This window comes from Astyanax mexicanus, chromosome 2, assembly GCF_023375975.1.
Source record: "Astyanax mexicanus isolate ESR-SI-001 chromosome 2, AstMex3_surface, whole genome shotgun sequence".
NCBI classification, from domain to species: Eukaryota; Metazoa; Chordata; class Actinopteri; order Characiformes; family Acestrorhamphidae; genus Astyanax; species Astyanax mexicanus.
In genome coordinates this window covers 49629959-49648817 of record NC_064409.1, presented here as the reverse complement: position 1 = coordinate 49648817, position 18859 = coordinate 49629959, and the positions used below count along the sequence as shown (strand labels likewise).

At 37.8% G+C, this 18859-nt stretch overlaps 1 protein-coding gene across 4 annotated transcripts in view; it reads left to right on the top strand.

Moving 5' to 3' along the window:
• Positions 1-1043: 1043 nt before the first annotated feature.
• The window catches only part of fbln1 (fibulin 1), a 59323-nt gene continuing 41507 nt past the window's right edge, over positions 1044-18859 (top strand). The window contains exons 1-3 of one of the 4 annotated variants that reach the window (XM_049474438.1): positions 1044-1350; positions 8037-8148; positions 16911-17043. In XM_049474438.1, the coding sequence (XP_049330395.1) occupies positions 1287-1350; positions 8037-8148; positions 16911-17043 (309 nt within the window). In that variant the 5' untranslated portion in view covers positions 1044-1286. The remainder of the gene's footprint in view (positions 1351-8036; positions 8149-16910; positions 17044-18859) is intronic. The other 3 variants (XM_049474437.1, XM_049474439.1, XM_049474436.1) reach the window with 3 other exon arrangements.

The following is an 18859-nucleotide window of genomic DNA, read 5'->3' as shown; positions in this document are numbered from 1 at the left end:
TGTTTCTTCAGGTGGCGGAAATGGGCTTCCATAAAAACCTGCCCTTCAGAAGCTAAAACTAGCCCACAGTACAGCTCTGGAAAAGAATTAAGAGACCACTTCAGTTTCTGAATGAGTTTCTCTGATTTTGCTGTGTATAGGTATATGTTTGAGTAAAATGAAGATTGTTGTTTTATTCTATAAATAACAGACAACATTTCTCCCAAATTCCAAATAAAAATATTGTCATTTACATCATTTATTTGCAGAAAATGAGAAATGGCTGCAATAACTAAAAAGATACAGGGCTTTCAGACTTCAAATAATGCAAAGAAAACAAGTTCATATTCATAAAGTTTTAAGAGTTCAGAAATTAATATTTGGTAGAATAACACTGGTTTTTAATCACAGTTTTCATGCATCTTGGCATGTTCTCCTCCACCAGTCTTACACACTGCTTTTGGATAACTTTATGCACTTTAAGCAGTTAAGCTTGGTTTGATGGCTTGTGATCATCCATCTTCCTCTTGATTATATTCCAAAGGTTTTCAATTTGGTAAAATGAAAGAAATTTTTTAAGTGGTCTTTTAGTTTTTTCCAGAGCTGTATGTCTCACCTACGAAGCAAAATGGCAAAACAGTTTAGTATTTTGTTTATAAGGGATTTAATATGAGTGTTGTTATTTACCTTAACATAATATTGTAACATTAGTATTTTATTTTAAAACAGTTTTATAACCCAGTCAAAAACATTTAATAGTAACATAATTAGCAGAACTCATTTTTACTTACTCATTTCTGTTCTTGCCCCTCCTGAACTCTCTTCTCTCCTCTTTAACATTTTTTGTATTGCCTGGTGATTTCTGGTTACATTGTGATTTTTTGTTTTGTTTTTGTGACTTTTTTTTTTTTTGTGTTTTGGCGGACGTGGCAATAAAAAAAAACGCACCAGCTACCCCTGAATTTTCAAGGAAGCCCAATTTGACAGAAAAACCGCGAACCTGGCAACTGTGGATCAGGGGGGACAGTAGTGTGAATGTGGCGGGGGGGTCAGTCTGTGCCGCTCGTGCAGCCCGTCCCCCTCTGCACGCGCTCTGCCCCAACACGCTCTGCTCTACCCGCACTAATTGGACGGGTTGTTTGAAACGGGGCTCCAGCAGCACCTCGCAGCCGCCCGCCCGCTCTCCTTCTCCCTGCTCCACCACACACTCCTCCACCAGTCTCTCTCTCAGCCCGAGCACTGACTGAAACCGCTCCATCAGGGCATATCTGTCTGTACACGGTCTGAAACACAGCAGCAGCAGCAGTATGGGTCCCACGCTGGTCATCCTCTTCCTCTCATCCACTCTGTACGGCTTCGTTCACAGCCAAGGTAAGTGACCCCTTCACTCAACAGATCATCATCAGTCAGCTCTTCAGTGACTGAAATGTGTTTCATCAGAGATTTAGGGAGAGAATAGTTATACATCATAAACAGCTGTGGATACTGGACTGAACATGCATTAGGCTTTATGCTTTAACTGAAGTTAAAGATCTGGGGAAAAAATTTGAATTCTTGGCACTTTACTCTGGTTTCTGTTGGTGTATTGGATGGACTGGTGTTTGGAAATGGTCATTTATCAATGTTTCTGTATTGAGTAAAGCACTATTGTAGATTTTAAAATCAAATATGAAAAAGGAAAAATGATAAAGGTGGTATTATTATGTCATTTGTGTCATTATATGTTATGTTATTGTGCACTTTTATATAATCAGTTATTGAAATCTTTTCAGAAATTTAGTGAGAGAGAGAGAGTAGTCATACATCCTGAGCAGCTGTGGGAACTGAACTTTACTGAACTCAACATGCTTTGTGCTTTAACTGAGTACAGAGTTAAAGATATGGGGGAAAAACAGTGATTTCTTGGCACTTTTCTCTTTTTTCTGTTGGTGAATTGGTTGGACTATTGTCTGAAAATGGTTATTTAACCATTCTGTATTAAGTAAAGCAATAGTGTGTCTTTCAAGACCAAATATCATGAAAATTAAATAAAAATGATGAGTGTTATTTTGTAAATTTTGGAAACAAAATATTATTACAAAGTACAAAACTACTTCAAAGTACTGTTACATACAGTTTAAACCCATTTAAGGTCATGTATACTAGCACTGCACAATATATTGTCATCATTATCGTAATCTGCACATGTGCAACAGTCACACCTCAGGATGTGCAATGCCTACTGTTTACCCATTATTCATATTATGACATATTGGATCATTGACTTCAGGTGCAATCTGCTGAAACATCCCATAAGATTTAATATCACATTGTATATTCACTTCAGTTCATTCACTTCTCAAAGAACCATATAACCAGAGAAGTAATATTTTAATCATTTAAATACTTCTTTATATTGTATTGTCTAATGATTATGATATTTATTATTGGTTAGATAATGGGATCAGTACTCCATTGCCGTGAAATTGAATTTCCTGTGTTGATGGCTGGAAACTGCTGGCCATGCCTTCAAAGGTTTTCTCAGGTGACATGATTCATTCTGAAAGGGGTCAGTTTGAGAAATCGCATGGGTTTATAAAGGCTCTTGTTTACAGTGGGTGAAGTGAATAGAAATTCAGCAACTTGACATACTTGTAGTGATCATCAGAATAGCATCAAGTAAATAAAAAAAAACAGGTTATTAGCAGTCTTTTTGATGAGCAGAAGATACTTTAGAATACATTTAAAAGCTGTTCTTTAATTGCGGTGATTTCCAGCACAAAAGCTTGAGTGTACTTTTGATAGCAAAAAGCCTGTAATTTAAGAAGCCACCTCTGTAATTTGGTATACTGGCTGACTGAGGTGCTGATTCATTATTTGCCAGTACTTACATGCCAGACCTTTTATCCATTATACCGGTTAAGAGCAACCTTTCTGTACTTTCTGTCCAGCCCTGTCCAGCGGTGAAAGGGTGAAATATAAACATCCTGAAGTGACTGGCTCTTTGAAATAGGCTCTTTGTCTGTGATGGCATGCTTTTATCAGATTTGGTGGGTCTGCACACATAGTGCTGGACTACAGTGACGCTGGTGCTCAGTGAGGGTTGTAGCAGGGCCAGACTCATTAAGCCTGGTTTACGTTTTTGGGCTCAGTGCTCAATTCTGGCCCAGACACCACTGTATTCCAAGACGGCAATCAGGCTTTAAAAGAAGGAGACAAAACGTTGGGGAGGGGAGGCCTGGGAGAGCTATTGTGCCTGGATGAAGTGTCTGGACTGATAAAATAACAGGAGAGAAATAACAGCAGAGATGTTTTTTAAAGCTGGCCTCCTCTTGTAATTGCGTACGGCTGTGGATTGTCATAGCAGGGAGAGAGGAACAGGGTCTGACAGGCCAAGTAAGGTAGGATTAGGAAAAACTGGGGGCATTTTACTTATCAGCTAAAAGAAAACCACAGTAAAAGTGAGTTCCAAGCATTACTGCTCACCATTATCCAGACTTTACTGCTCAACATTGCTCCTGTCGCTTCAGCCTGTCACTTGCCTCTCTCTTTCACTTTCTCAGCCACCTGGCCTAGAGATCCACTAAAATAAGCATTTTTTGGGCCACATTAAGTAATATTAAGAAATTTTATAAATTATAAAAATCTAATAAATTGTGGAATAAATTATGTAACCTAAATGTGTAACACTTTAACCCTCTATGGCATGGTGTTGCCCAACTTTTTTTGTATATAATACCACAGACATCCACAGACATGTCTCTGTGCATTACAATTAGGGGTAGAAAGGGGTTCAACATATTTGGGAATTGAACAGTCCTTGTAGGAAGCGGAGCCACATGGGATGCAGGGCCAGCAATAAGTAAAATAAATATATATTTTTTATTTTAATGTAAAATGGAAATAATCTTGAAACATTTAAAATTGATCTTAAACCTGGTTTATTGGGCCCAAAAAATCAAACCGGCCCAAGCCTGTGCACGTACCAAATTGAGTCCAACTCGACCCGTCCCATAAACTGTCATTATGAGCCCAAGCTCGATTTAAACCCATCATTTTTTTTAGTAAATAAAGCATAAACATTTTCGGGCTGTTTGAATAAGTGAAATCTGTTCAGAATGATGTTAATTCATTATTACACCACTTGAATAAGATATTATTTAAGAGAAATGTTTATTAAGAACGGCTACACACAACGCTGCAAGTCAAATGCGTAATGCAGACTAGTAGAAGAGCTCACGTGTGTGTGAGCCCAAGAGCTGCGTGATCATAACATGTGCAATTAACTTGTGCAACTTTTTTTTTAACACAGTTAGATGTTTTACTTTGGTATATTGTGATTATCTTGCCATAGCTTTATGTGAAATAAAAAAACTAGCATTAAAAACAGAAGCCTTCATCACAGACCATTTTCTTCAGCCTGACTCGACCCAGTCGAAGGAAAGTGGTGGGAAATCTCGACCTGGCCTAAGTTTGGGTTAGGCACTGTGTCAGAATTAGGGAGAGAATCTAAACTCTACTGCTCATGCATTTGAGAATGTGTTCTGGGTTTTTTAGACAGTAGAGGGCACTGCTGAGTCAGTCCTAAAGAAGTAGGTTCCATAGACTGTATATAAAGATGGACGCCGTGTCGCCGTTCCCATTCATTCAATGAAAATGAAGCCAAAATCTTCCGTCATTTTGGCGATTCAGAGACCAGAGTCTGCGCAGTAGAGACCAGAGGAGGGAGAAAGGCTGTGGAGAGACCGCCTACTCACTTTAAATAACCCCGCCCCTGAGGGCTGCCTCGCGGTCACAGACTGCAGAGCGGGGCGGAGCGGAGCTGACGGTCTGTTATTGGTCCCGCCCATAAGCAGCCCTTTTACCATAACCACACCTTTTTTGAATAGAGCCGAATAAAGTTTTAAAAACCGAATTCTGTGGGGATATAAAAATTTGACAATATAAGCAGAGGTTACACTAGCTGTTGCATTTAAATAATGGAGGTAGAATTACAGTATATTAGAAAAGAACGTGATTGAAAGTTGTCTGTTTTGCCATTGAAACCTATGGGGATGGGTGGAGTTACACAGCTTTCTGCAGCCGAACAGCAGGGGGCGCCCGACCTGTGGTGGCTTCACTTTTAAGAGACGATGCTCTGTCCAGCTATACACAGTCTATGGTAGGTTCCAATGGAGTATGTGAGGAAAATTATAGCTAAAAAAAAATTCAATAATTCTTTATACATTTCTTAACAAAATGAACAATATCAACAGTTTCAGTATCACAAACATCATTTTTAAAGCCAATCAAATGATAAGACTTTTTTTTAACAAGTTTTTAACAAGCGTCAGCATCAACTCACTAACCCTTTAGCACACAGTAGCAGTAATGCTAACATCTATCTCTATTGTCCAAAACACATTCGTTGTAGATCAGTGGAAATATACAGGTATGTTTTCTTAGCATTTGTTTTAAGCAAAATGTTTAATTCTATTACAAAATTAAAGAAACATCCTGGCAGGTGGTTAGACAATCTTTTTAATCATTCTTTTTAGCCGCTTAGCTCTGTTTACTCATTAATAGAGGACTCGTTCATCGAGTGTGAGTCTGACGGTGCTGCTGTTTTAAAAAGTCTGTACATTCTAGAAAACTTTTGTAATATGACTTCAAATAAATAAGTCATTGTTTGGCTTAAACTGTTCTGTCTTTTTACTTATTTAGTTGAACAGCAAAGGTGCTTTTAAGCAGTCAGTTTCTTGTTAAACCTTCTATGTTTACAAATTCTTAATATCATTTGAAGGTAACCTGCTGTGCGTCCATGTAAAAGTCACATTTGTGTTCTCTGCAATGTGGCTAATGGATATTTCTTCTCGTAACTTCTCTAAAAGGACAATAAAGGAAGATGTATTTGGTGTCCTGGCTCTTGCTGCTGAAACTGTGCACTATCACTGACCATCTTTGGAGCTCAGACCTTTAGTGGTTTACATAGTAGATGTTATAAATATTCCTCTCTGTAAGGTCTAGTGAATTAAGTTTCAGTTTCTGTTTTTAAGATAAAATTCAGCTTGAAAGCACTTTAATCCCTGTAACTGCTAGCCTTGTCACTGGCTCGTATATTTCATCATGTCTAGTAAACAAAAAAATCTTCTGGTCCTGGTCTTCATTTAAAAGAATTAGCACACATAAAACCAGCTTGGCAGTTTACTCCATGCTAATGCCTGAGGAAAAGTTGGCCAAAAGGATTGACTGCCAAAGGTACTTCATGTCTGGGAGATCAAGCAAACCACAAGAAAATAAATGTGTTTGAACAGATTGAGACAGGCAGTCATTGTTTAGAGATGTTGAACATTTTCTGTGCTCTAAATTAATGGGACAGACAGATAGCATTGGGACATGAACTGACTGCCTGCCAATCAGCAGATGTCTTTAAACAGTCGATTATCTCCAATATAATCTCATACTGGTGGGGAAATAGTGGTGGATAAACAACTAAAGGCAGCAGATACAAAGACATAGTAAATAAAGCGAATAACTGAGTGTGAACAGCGTGAAAATTATTTGCTCTCTTGGTAAGAACAGCTTGAATCTAATCTTAAGTAAGCATAATTACATTTTATAAAATTTACAAAAATATCTTAATAAATCTGCTTAAATGGTTTAAGACCTAAACCTTTCCCTTTTTGATGCAATATTAAATGTGGTATTTATACATGCATGGATTCTCTAGGCCTTCTGTCTATTTTACTGTGTTTTTAATATTATAGAAGATTTATATATTATATAATAACTTTGGGCTTTACTTCACGCCACTTTAATATAATTTGAAAAAGGGACCAAGATGGCAAAAAAGGCAAGATGTTGGCAACAAATGTACTGAATTAGGGTTAAATTGCACTTGTAGTGTCATATTTTATTCACTTTGTTTTATCTTTACAATGCAGCCTGTTTGTAACATTACAAACATGTATATCTTTTATATAATGCTTATTAAATACCACTTATTATATAACTGTGTTTGCACTTTCTGTATGGCGGACATCAGTTATCCTTATCCTTACTTTATGCACATCAACTGGTGTTCGCTGTCTATTGTGTTCAACTGCACTACCTCCATTTTACATCACACACACACACTAAAGACTGTACTTTTATAATTTCATTTTATTTTTTTATTTTGTTGTATTTATATGTATCATTTATATATTTTTTTAATCTTTTTGTAACTTTGTGTACTATACACACCTGCTGCTGGATGTCAAGAATTTCCCCTCGGGGATCAATAAAGTATCTATCTATCTATCTATCTATCTATCTATCTATCTATCTATCTATCTATCTATCTATCTATCTATCTATCTATCTATCTATCTATCTATCTATCTATCTATCTATCTATCTATCTATCTATCTATCTATCTATCTATCTATCTATCTATCTATCTATGCATACCATGCAAAATCAATTGTGTGTGATCAGGTATTTTTGCCTACTATTTAATAGGTGTTGATCAAACAGCACATTTCATTCTATTGGTCTTATTTTGAAGAGATTTCTCTCTACCCAGACATCACTGTGTGACTCATGATGGTAATCACAGACATCATGTTTTTCTCGTCTCTTACAGTACATATGTGGAACAATCTTATTTGACGTCAGATTTATCTGTAAATGTCTTATACTTTAACTCAATTATGCTTATTTAAACTATTTGTTAACACTGCTGTGGAAGGGAATCAAGTGTTCTGTGGTACTCTTTATTACATTGTACTTCTGGAATGATATAAAGCAAAATTATCTACCAGGGTGTTCCAATAGTAGGCTTATGCAAATATGTGTACTACAGGAATGCCTTGCACTGGTGTGCTGTTTAAATGCCAAGATTCTCTAACCAGAAAACTAAAGATTCTTTGTGGTGATACTGCTGGAATCTATCATCTTGGGCAAGTCATAGCAAATGCAGTTCTGTACCTGCATGTTTGATATACAGTGAGCCAGCGATCTTGAGGAAAGAGCTCTGGGGAGGACAGAATTTGGCAAAGGAACATTTGATTTGCTCTATTTGCAGCTGTTTTATTCTACTGTTTTTATTTTACAGAGACCACAGATCCTATCTCACTGGATGACTGCTGTAAAGATGGCAAAGAAAAGGGCTTGCAATCCCAGGATTGCACAAGGCTCCCTCTCATTTCAGAATCTACCACCTGCAGGTAAAATGGATTTTCAGTCCCATCAGCCACATGAATCATAATGCACAATGTAGAATGGGCAGCTTAGCTGGGACCAGGATCTGGATGTCAGTGATGGGCCCAGGAGGGGTTAAACATGGGCTCCATCTGGTTTGTAGACTCCACATGGGGCCTAGATGGGACCCAACTGAGTCCTGGTAGCAACACATGTATAAACCCACTTAGAGCTTCTGCTCACGCTCACCTGAAACCTACCTAGCCTATATTCCACCCATGTGAGCCTCATATAAGAATGTTGGCTGCACTGGGGTTTTCCAAATCCAACCACTAGACAGTGATTCACCTACAGTGAGGAAAAAAAGTATTTGGACACCCTGTGATTTTGCAAGTTCTCACACTTAAAAATCACGGAGGTGTCTGAAATTTTCATCGTATTAGTATGTATATAATAATTATGTATATAATTAGTATGTTTGTTTGCAATTACAGAGGTCAAAGTTTCCTGTAGTTGTGCACCAGGTTTGCACACACTGCAGCAGAAAATCCCCCCCACAACATGATGCTTCCACCCCCATGTTTCACAGTAGGGATGGTGTTTTGGGGATTGTACTCATCATTCTTCATCCTCCAAACACGGCGAGTGGAATTAGGACCAAAAAGGTCTAATCTGATCACAGAACTTTCTCCCAGGGCTCCTCTGGATCGTCCAAATGGTCATGAGCAAATTTAAGACGGGCCTGGACGTGTGCTGATTTAAGCAGTGGAACCTTCTGTGCCATGCATGACTTTAAACTATGACGTCTTAGTGTATTACCCACAGTAACCTTGGAAACAGTGGTGCCAGCTCTCTTCAGGTCATTGAGCAGCTCCTCCTGTGTAGTTTTGGGCTGATTTCCCACCTTTCTTAGGATCATTGATACACCATGAGGTGAGATCTTGCATGGAGTCCCAGTCCGAGGGAGATTGACAGTCATGTTAAGCTTCTTCCATTATCTTACAATTGCACGAACAGTTGATCTTTTTTTACCAAGCTGCTTGGCAATTGCCCCATAGCCCTTTCCAGCCTTGTGGAGATCTACTGTTTTTGGACAGCTCTTTGGTCTTAGCCATTTTAATAGTTTTAGTTAGTAGTTAGGAGTCTTACTGATTGTGTGGGGTGGACAGGTGTCTTTATATAGCTAACAACCTCAAACAGGTGCTTCTAATTTAGAATAATAAGTGGAGTGGAGGTGGACTTTTTAGAGGTGGACTAACAGGTCTTTGAAGGCCAGAATTGTTGCTGATTGGCAGGTGTTTAAATACTTTTTTGCAGCAGTAACAGACAAATAAATTATTAAAAAATCATACATTGTGATTTCCAGGTTCCAGACATGCACCTAAGAAGAGAATTTTAGATTCCTCCATACTTTCTAAGTGGGAGAACTTGCAAAGTCGCAGGGTGTACAAATACTTATTTTCCTCACTGTATAGGTCAAAGACTAGCATGTGCTTCCTTCATGATACATAAAGCACACACATCTTTTTGAACTTCTGATAATGCAACATTGGCATTAGACAGCTCAACACACAGCTAATAGTGTTCTACATTGTCTAGTATAGTGTTGTGTGATGGGGAGAGGACAGCCATCCTAATTGTGGCTTTTTTTTACACAAAATCATAAGGTGTGGGAATCTCAGGAATATGGGTGGGAATCTTACAATACGCTATCACGATACGCTGCCCACGGTAACAATGATATCATGATACTGTGGTTTTGCGATACTTAATATATTGTGAGACAATTCTCTATGATACTTCAAGGCATCTGTGTTACTGCAGGGAATAAAATACCAGAAATTATGTATATATTGGTCTCAGTTTCACAGAAATTGACAACCAATATTCTTCACTTCCGGTTTACCCTATTCTTTTGATTAACGCCACCTCGTGGAGTAATGGAGCAGTAACTTTAGTCAGTCACATTGTGGGGGGGGGGGGGGGGGGGGGGGCAAGTTTTAGGGAGTTTAGAGTGTCTATGTTTCAAAATATTGCTATATGATGTGACGCAATGATACGGTACGACTGACACAATATGGTTATATTGTCTGTTCCCTAAAAACAAATGAAATTTAAATTAATATGCCCCAAATGGGCTTCTAAGAGTAAAACCTTCACCAGTCTTTCACCAGTGCTTCTCACAGAATCTTTCACTCTTACCTCAACCTTTTTCAACTACCCTGAGCACATGTGGTCAATAGGGAGAGCCTGATGGCACACATTAGGATTATGGACGCTGTCCCCGCTTCCCCCTTACCACAGTAGCTAAAATTATTAGCTAAGATACAATCACACAACCTTCTTAATCATGTCCCTAATGACCTGGCTAACGTTAAGGCTTGTGTAGCTCTCAAATGTAAAATATGCTGATGCTTATATAATATGCTAATATTGTTAATACAAGAAAAACTGTCACACTGCACAGCTGTGTTTAGACATAAAGGCATTTCACTGAATTGTTGGCCTGTATGTTTTCTCCTAGACCTTCCATGATGCAGCATCACTGAAATCTGTGCCTTGTTAAAGCCTTATACAGACATCACTACCTGACTCATGACTCATCACATAGTTCCTACAGTCAAATATATTTGAGGTTCCAAAATGTTTTGAAGCACAATTTGGGCACAGTGTCAGAAAGCTGGGAGCAGCTGGCAAAAGAATAGTGGTCCAAAATTCCAATAGAGGAGTGTACGAAACTCATTCATGGTTACCGTAATCTATTTATTTCAGTTATTGTGTCTAGCAGGGTGTGAATCAAAAGGTGTATCACGATATGATATTATCGCACTGCCTATGATTACCATGCTATCAATATACTGTGATTCTGTAATATTTGGTATATCACAATACAGTTCTTTATGAAAGTTTGTGGAATCTGTGTTACTGAGGAGGATACATTACTAAATAATGAAATACCTAAATAATGAAATACCAGGAATTATGTATTTATTGGTATATTTTATTGGGAAGTGGATCTGGGGTGTACGCACATTGGTGCTGCACCTGTAACAATTTACTGCCAAGATAGCAATGAATGTGTCATGGTTGACGTCTGTTTAGATTGTTGTCAGCAACTGGCGCACCTGTGTTGTCCATTGCCAAGATAGCAATACAACAGAAATTGAATACAGCTCATCTCAAAACCACCACGCTTTTTGGCATAGATATATTCCCAAGCGCTGTTGCTATTTAAATTGATGCAGACACAGGACGTGAAAATAGGCTGTTGACAAGTGGGCCCCAAGTGTCAAAAGGAAGTGCTTATAAATATAAATTGGGGAGTGGCAATCATTTTGTCCAATGAGTTTTTGCAGTTCTGTGTGAAACAATAACTGATTTATTTATTTTTTTGCTAAAAACAAGCTAAAGGAATAGGATAGCGATACTGTAAACATGTGAATACCAAAAACATATCAAATTGCAACAGTTCTAGGGAAATTAGTCACTGTTGTGAAAGAACTGCAGCAGTGCCAATATTTTTGGCTATGACTTGAAGTGTCAATGGACCTACCGAATTTAACTGGTAATGCAAATAGCAGATTCCCTCTCTCCTCCAGCCAGAAGAGTGTCTGCATGGCTGCATGACAGAGTGAACCACTTATTAGTCCTGTCCTTCAAGCACCCAAGCAGAAGGTTCTGGCAGTGTGGAGTTGCATGGCATGTGGCTGGCAGTTTAAAAAGATTGATCTACAGAAATTGAGCTACACTTACAGTTACTACACATTGCCTTGACCATAGCTAAAATCTGTGATTATATGAAAGTACTGTATATTAAGAAAAGAACCTTAAGGGATTCTAAAAAGTAAATTTAATATATTACTGTTGGTAAAATACCACATAAGTGTATGAGGCAGGAATTAACATCCATTAAGGCAGGCTCTGGTGGTTGTGTCAGCTTTGTTGAGAAAGCTACCACTGACCACTTGCCAGAGAGGCACTGGCAGTAACAATAACAATAGCGTAACAGTAGGAGGTGTGCTGCTGTAGATCCTGTGCCATTCAAAACCATATGGGTTACTCCGTCTGGCCGTCCAAAGGCAAATGCATTTGTTTTGGCAGGCCAGGAGATCCAGAATTTGTTCAAATTAGAGAGTGTGAGAAGGCAGAGATGGTTTAGGGTTTTGGGGTGGGAGGAAGGGGGGGTAGCTGGGTGTTGGAGGGGAGTTGGGGAGCTTAGGTATGGGGGTATTTCCAAATCCAGGAAATACCACTGAGGTGAAACTATAGTCAGACGGAGAAGAGAAGGGGAGGAATAACAGGAAATCTGCGGATTATTTCAGACACCGAAAGAAAAAAAAGAAACACCCAAGAAAAGAGAGAGAAAGGAGAACGTCTGTGCCCTTAAAAGGCGCTGCGGTGGTGCATGATGGGAGAAAAGTGGAGAGTAAAATAGAGATGTTTCCTGTAAGGGGAATGAATTAAAGGGGATGGTTTTAAGGGGAAAAGGGTGACTCTAGACCTGTGTACTTATACAATGTGTGTGTGTGTTACAGTAAATGCGGCCTCCTAAGTGCTCCAAAGTGCATCTCTACCAAGGTCTATTTTTTACCAACAACGAGAAGAATGGACTTACAGCAGTAATTTTGGAATTTTATGTTTTTTTTGCATACATTTGTAATATAATGTGATCTGAGCTTAATACAATTCAAGGGTATTGACAAATATATTGTGCCTAAAATAATAACTAAATAAATTATTATCCTGCAGGTTTTCACTAAGAACAATGAAACCCCCATTAAACCCCTCATAGTGCTAGCTGAAAAAGTATGCAACCCCTTGAGTAAATGACCTCAAAAAGCTAGCTATAGTCAGGTGTTAGCATAGCTCGAGAAATAATAAGTTTGAAGGTGTGAACTAGAGTTAGGTGTGTTCTTGAGTCTACTCTCTGTAAAAATCTAAAATAAGCAGGGTGTCTAAGGCAAGACATCACAAAAGGAAGGTGATGCGTACTAAAAAAAAAAACATTGCAGAATGCCAAAAGAGCACATTGACTCTTCACAATGGTACTGGCAAATGTTTTGTGAACAACTAAAACTAAGATTGAATTATTTGGAAAGAACACACAGCTTTACATCTGGTTAAAAAGGCACTCTGGTTGGGTGCTGAGTGGTCCAGCGGTCTAAAATGCTGCCACTATGACCGGGAGATTGCTGGTTTGAATCCCGGTCATATAGCTTGCCATCAGCTGCAGAAGCCCCGAGAATGCACAATTGGTCTTGCTGTCTCTGAGTGAGTAGATGGCGCTCTTTCTCCTCTTCATGTATCAGAACTAAGCCACTGCATTTTCCTCCAAGCACACTGGCTACTCTGCAATTTCAAAAAGTGTCGCATGTGTCGGAGGAGGCATGTGCTAGTCTTTACCCTCCTTGTTGCGGCATCACTTGTATTGGGGGAAATTTGGGCAATTTGCCTAGATAAATTAGGAAAAAATTAAAAAACAAAATAGAAATAAATAAAAAAAGACACTGCACACACAGTATGGTGCAGGGAACATCATGATTTGGGCCTGTTTTGCTGCATCAGGGCCTGGCCAGATTACAGTTGTTCAGTGGAAAATGAATTTCCAAAAATAATAATAAAAAAAAAAAGATGTGAGACTATCTATATAGCAGCTGAAACTCACCCAAATGTAGAAGTTGGGTGTTGCAACAGGACAATGACCCAAAACACCTGAGCATGCCTAGAACAGAATAGCCTAAAAAAAACATAATCTGCATTTTGGAGTGGCAAAGTCAGAGCCCAGATCTTAACCCTATAGACCCTATAAGGACTGACTTGAAGATTTTTAGGCACATTATATGTGGCAATACCCTTGGATAAAGATCAGACACATTTATGATAAATTTATGCAGAAAAATATGAAATTCCAAAATGTTCACATACTTTTTCTTGTCATTGGATGTTTTTTGTCAAGTTACCTTGCAAGAACAAACACACATGTGCAATAATGGAACCTTTTGAGATGCTTTGAATTTGCATTTATATTAATTATATTAAGTAAGTTGATAATACCCAAAGCTAATCAGCGTAGCTAAGGCCTCACGACTAAACAGCATAAACTAGCATTGTAAAGACAGTTTAACACTTATAATAGTCTTTGCAGTATCATATGTTACTTTACAACATGTGTAATGCCCTGCTAAGTGCAGTTCAGCCACTGACCTAGTCTTAGAGTCTCTGTAAAATGCAAAATCCACCGGAGATCTTATGTTAACCTAGTCCAGGTCCAGAAAGTAAAAATCCACTCTGGGGTTGGCTAAGCCGCAGCAGCAGAGGGGTTGATTTTTAATTTTAACTAGTTTAAACAGAACTCTTAACTCTAAACATACACCTACCTATCTCAATTGTACTTTGCTGGTGGTGTTCCATAGACAAATTCTAACTATTTGTTAGCTCTGAATTAGCTCTGAATTACTGGGCAAAGCGTGTGATATTTGAAAAAAAACTTGCAGTGCTGTTCCTAGCACTGCTAGCTCCTGTCTGACAAAACTGGCTTAGCTTTAGGCCATGAATCCAAGAGTTGATTCTGTTCTTTTCCTGATCTTATTTTCTTTTACTAGCTAATGCAGACAGTTGAGGAAGAGTTTCAAGTGCAGCATGAATAACTAAGAGAAACCTATAATATTTCATAAAGAATTAGAAAAAGTAGATTTTAGTCAAAGGAGACCTTTAAAAACTTTTAATTTGTGGATCTGACCAATGTCTAGTCATCGGTTCTGCATTGAATTCACAGTGAGTCCTGTAAATTTCCATTTGCTTTCCTTGGTAAGTCACTGATCAGTGCATCCTCAGTTTCTATTGCTGAGCAAGAACACATCCAGGAACTTTAACTGTTTCCTGTAAATACATTCTTGACTATAGGAATGCGACTTGGGAAGTGGATGATGACGTTAGGTAAGAATACGAGGATGCAAAAACACGAGAACGCATACTAAGAAACGGCCATGGAGATGATACATGGGCTGAAAGTGTGCTCTTGAGACTGCCATCAATAACTTTGCTCACTCCTAAACAGCAATCCTGTGGTTGTAGTGGCCTCAGAGGAGGAGTGATGAAGTAAAGAGCAAGTTCGTAAGAAAATAAACACAGGGGTCTTGTGCAATCTACATGGCAGTGATTGTGCTGCAAATTTCCAGAAGTTTCTAATGAATGTAAAAAATGTGAGGCCTTGTTTTGAAGTCTCTCATAACATAGAATATTTATGACCAAGCATCGGTCTAGTACATGTTGCAAAAGATGTGTTTTCTGCATAGATAATAAAAACCCAATTGCAAAAAAGTTGAAAGAGCCATGTAAATAAATGTAAATGCAAACAAAATTCAATGATTTTAAATATCTCATAGAGCCATATTTTAGTCACAATAAAACATAGTTTTATTAGATTGCAGCAATACATCTCAAAAAGATTGGAACAGGGCCATATCTACCATTGTGTAGCGGTCCCTCTTCTTTAACAACAGCCTGTTGTCACAGACAGTGATTTCTTGAAGTGTTCCTGAACCCATGCAGGGATTTCCAGTACAGAATAATGCCTGTTTTTTAATGCAGTGCCACCTGAGGGCCTGAAGATTACCAACACTCAGTACTGATGGGCGGCCTGGTCTCTAACACAAAAGGATTTCTCCAGATTCTCTGAATCTTTAAATCATATTTTTTACAGTAGATGGCAGAATATAAAGTCTTTTATCTAATATTTTCAGGATTTTTATTTACGCACACTCTGCCTCTTTTACATTCTCTTTCTATACCCACTCATGTGAGTTTTTAGCAGACAAACCAAATCTCCCTGAAGCTGCGGGAGTCTCCCGCATTTCGGCAGTGGCTCCCGGATGCCCGCGAGTCACATATAACCTCCCGGAATTCAGAACGAGTGCCCCAAACGTGCACACAGACGACAGGCTTTTTTGCTCTAATCTCGTGTGGGAAGGAGAGAGAGAAAACAGAGAGGGTTCTGATTGGCCTGTTCTCTGCAAAGAGTCTGTGAGACAGCCAATCAGTTTTTAGTGTGGGCGGGCAGTGTTTTTCCCCCCTCCCGGATGGGATTTGTTCAGAGAGTGAGAGAAAGCAGATCATGGCGGAGGCAATATTAATAATTATTGTAATATGATATGAAATGTTTTTGATTTTGTGCAATTTCTTGTGATATTGTTACTGTCAATTTTTGTCAAATAAAAAAAAAAGCATAGGCAGGAAAGCAGAGGCAGGGCCTTCCAAAAAAGAAAAAAGACAAAACTCATTTTATTTCAACTCTGAATACTCTAAATTTTATAAAATAAAAAAAAATAAAAACGTAAAATTAATTAATATAAAACTAAAGTTCCGTTATCATTTGGTGAGTTGGGGGGGATGGGCTCCCTGAAATCAACATTTGCAACTTGGGATGTCTGTTTTGGTAACTTTTACTTCTCCAGCATTTTGTTGCTTTATCACAAATTTTTTGAGATAGGTTGCTGCTTTCAAATTCTAAACAAATTACTGTAATGTTTTTCTTGAAATGGTAAAATCGTTTACTTTCAACATCTGATATGTGTTCTGAAATGTGAATCTCCTTGCAAATCATTGCATTCGTTTTTTATTTACATTTTTGTACATTTTACAGTACGGCCCAACTTTTTTGGAATTAGGATTGTCTTTTAAAGGTGGTTTGAAAGCATTTTTGTGTTAATTAGCACTGCATGAACTTTAATTGTGTTAGTAATGGCTTATTTTCAATATCTTCTTCTTTCTGTGTGTTTTTTTCTAATAGAATAGCCCAGGAACAGTGCTGTGCTGCAGTACTGGAGGACAATAGCTGCACTAATGGTATCAATATGGCCAAAGACCAGGGTACCTGTGATGCCCTTCTGTCCGGGAGCACATGCGAGACCAAAACTGCTAAGGTACTGTATGTATGCCAGATTTCATGGAACTAGAAATGGTGGCATAGTGCCATGAACCATGGAAAATAAAGAACCCTGAGTTGCTTGCTTGTGGTTTTTGGACATTCTAGCCAGGTATCAACTGTCTGACTTTTGTCAGTAATACATATGCATTTTGTATGTAACATGTCAAAGTAAAGCATTATCTTGCCATTTTTTTTGGTGAGCTGTGTCAAATTAAGTTGCTTGCTTCAGCCTTTTAGATGTAGATGAATTTTCTCTTTTGTGGTAAATTATTATTGAGTGTTTATTATTTATTTAACATAAACGTCTGTTTATGTATAAAGAAGAAAAAAAGGTTTTCACACTCACCTCTTTTACAAAAATGGTAATTTATTAAACAAAAGTGGTTATTCAATGTGATAAAAACCCTTTGATTTCTGGAAATAACTTTACAATAACACAATAACAGAATTTGGTAAAAGAATAAGCTATATTATTGTTTTTGAGTGTAATAGACTTTCTGGGAATTTGAGGAAATTACTAGGATACTTTATTTTACTTTCAGAACCACCTCTAATCAAGTTTAAATAGGAGTTTAAAAAGAGAAAAAGACACAGAGAGGGTTTTACTAAACTGTTTACAGTTAAACAGCCCAAAACTTTCAGTCATAACTGGAATGTGCCATGCTGCTAGTGTATTATTTCCACAAGCGTAATGCCATCCATAAACTCATGACAGATCTATTATACAACAACAGCCTGTACACGCCTGAGTGCGTTTCAATGCTCAGCAGGTGTTTGTTTAATTTGAGCGCTCATATAAAGTGTCAGCAGGCTGTCAAAAGTTGTCACAAGTCCAATAAACTCCTGTCAGGAGGAATCATTTCAACCACTGTACATTTTAAGCAATTACTGGGTGTGTATTGAATGTCTCACAGTGGTAACAGAAGAGAAGAGAGTGAGTGTTTTTCACTAAAATGACTGCACACTATAAGTGGTCAAGAGGTGACTGTAATATTTTGTTCTTTAGATCAGGCAGTTTAAATTTTGGGTTTCAGATATATGTCCATCCTAGAGTGCAGAGTGAACCATCATCTTTCCAGGAGCTGAAAATCACTTTCTCAGTTACAATTACATTTCTAAATAAGCACAAATTCTAATTTCAGTGTTCATTCACCTCCATTTAGGTCAAGGTTTGTTTTCTTATTTTGTCGTAGAAAAATATAAGATTTGTATTTTAATGAGACAGTTATTCAAAAATCAAGTCATGATATACATCTTGATTTTTTTCACTGGAGAAACATGACTCATGTGGTTGTGTATAAATCTATTGGTATACATATAAAACAAAAAATACATTTAAAAATGCAAAATGTAATAAATTATTCTCTCTTGTTGCAGGTAACAAAAAAACAACATAAAATGTGTTACAGACTATTATAAAAAAAAAACTGTCATTTACACCATGTAAAAAGCTTATTAGCTTAATGAACAGATCCCAAAATAATTAAGTATTTTTCATCAGAAATTGGGTTACATGGTCTTTCTTCTAATGGTTTCTGACAACAAATGTTTGGAGTGTTACTAAACTTCCAGCATCTTCTAAAACATATTAACAGAAAAAGTGATCTTAGGCAGCTATATTAAGACAGGTTTAACTGTATTTCCTAATCTACTTATTCATTATGTTGCTGTTCTCAACAAAAGCCATGATTTGGATTACTGCAGTTTGGACTTCAGTTCAGCACAATGGTAAAAAAAATAACCAATCTCTTTTTTGAACAGAGTTTTAATAGTAACAGTTTGTTCTAGCAAGTGTCTAATTGTTCACCCAT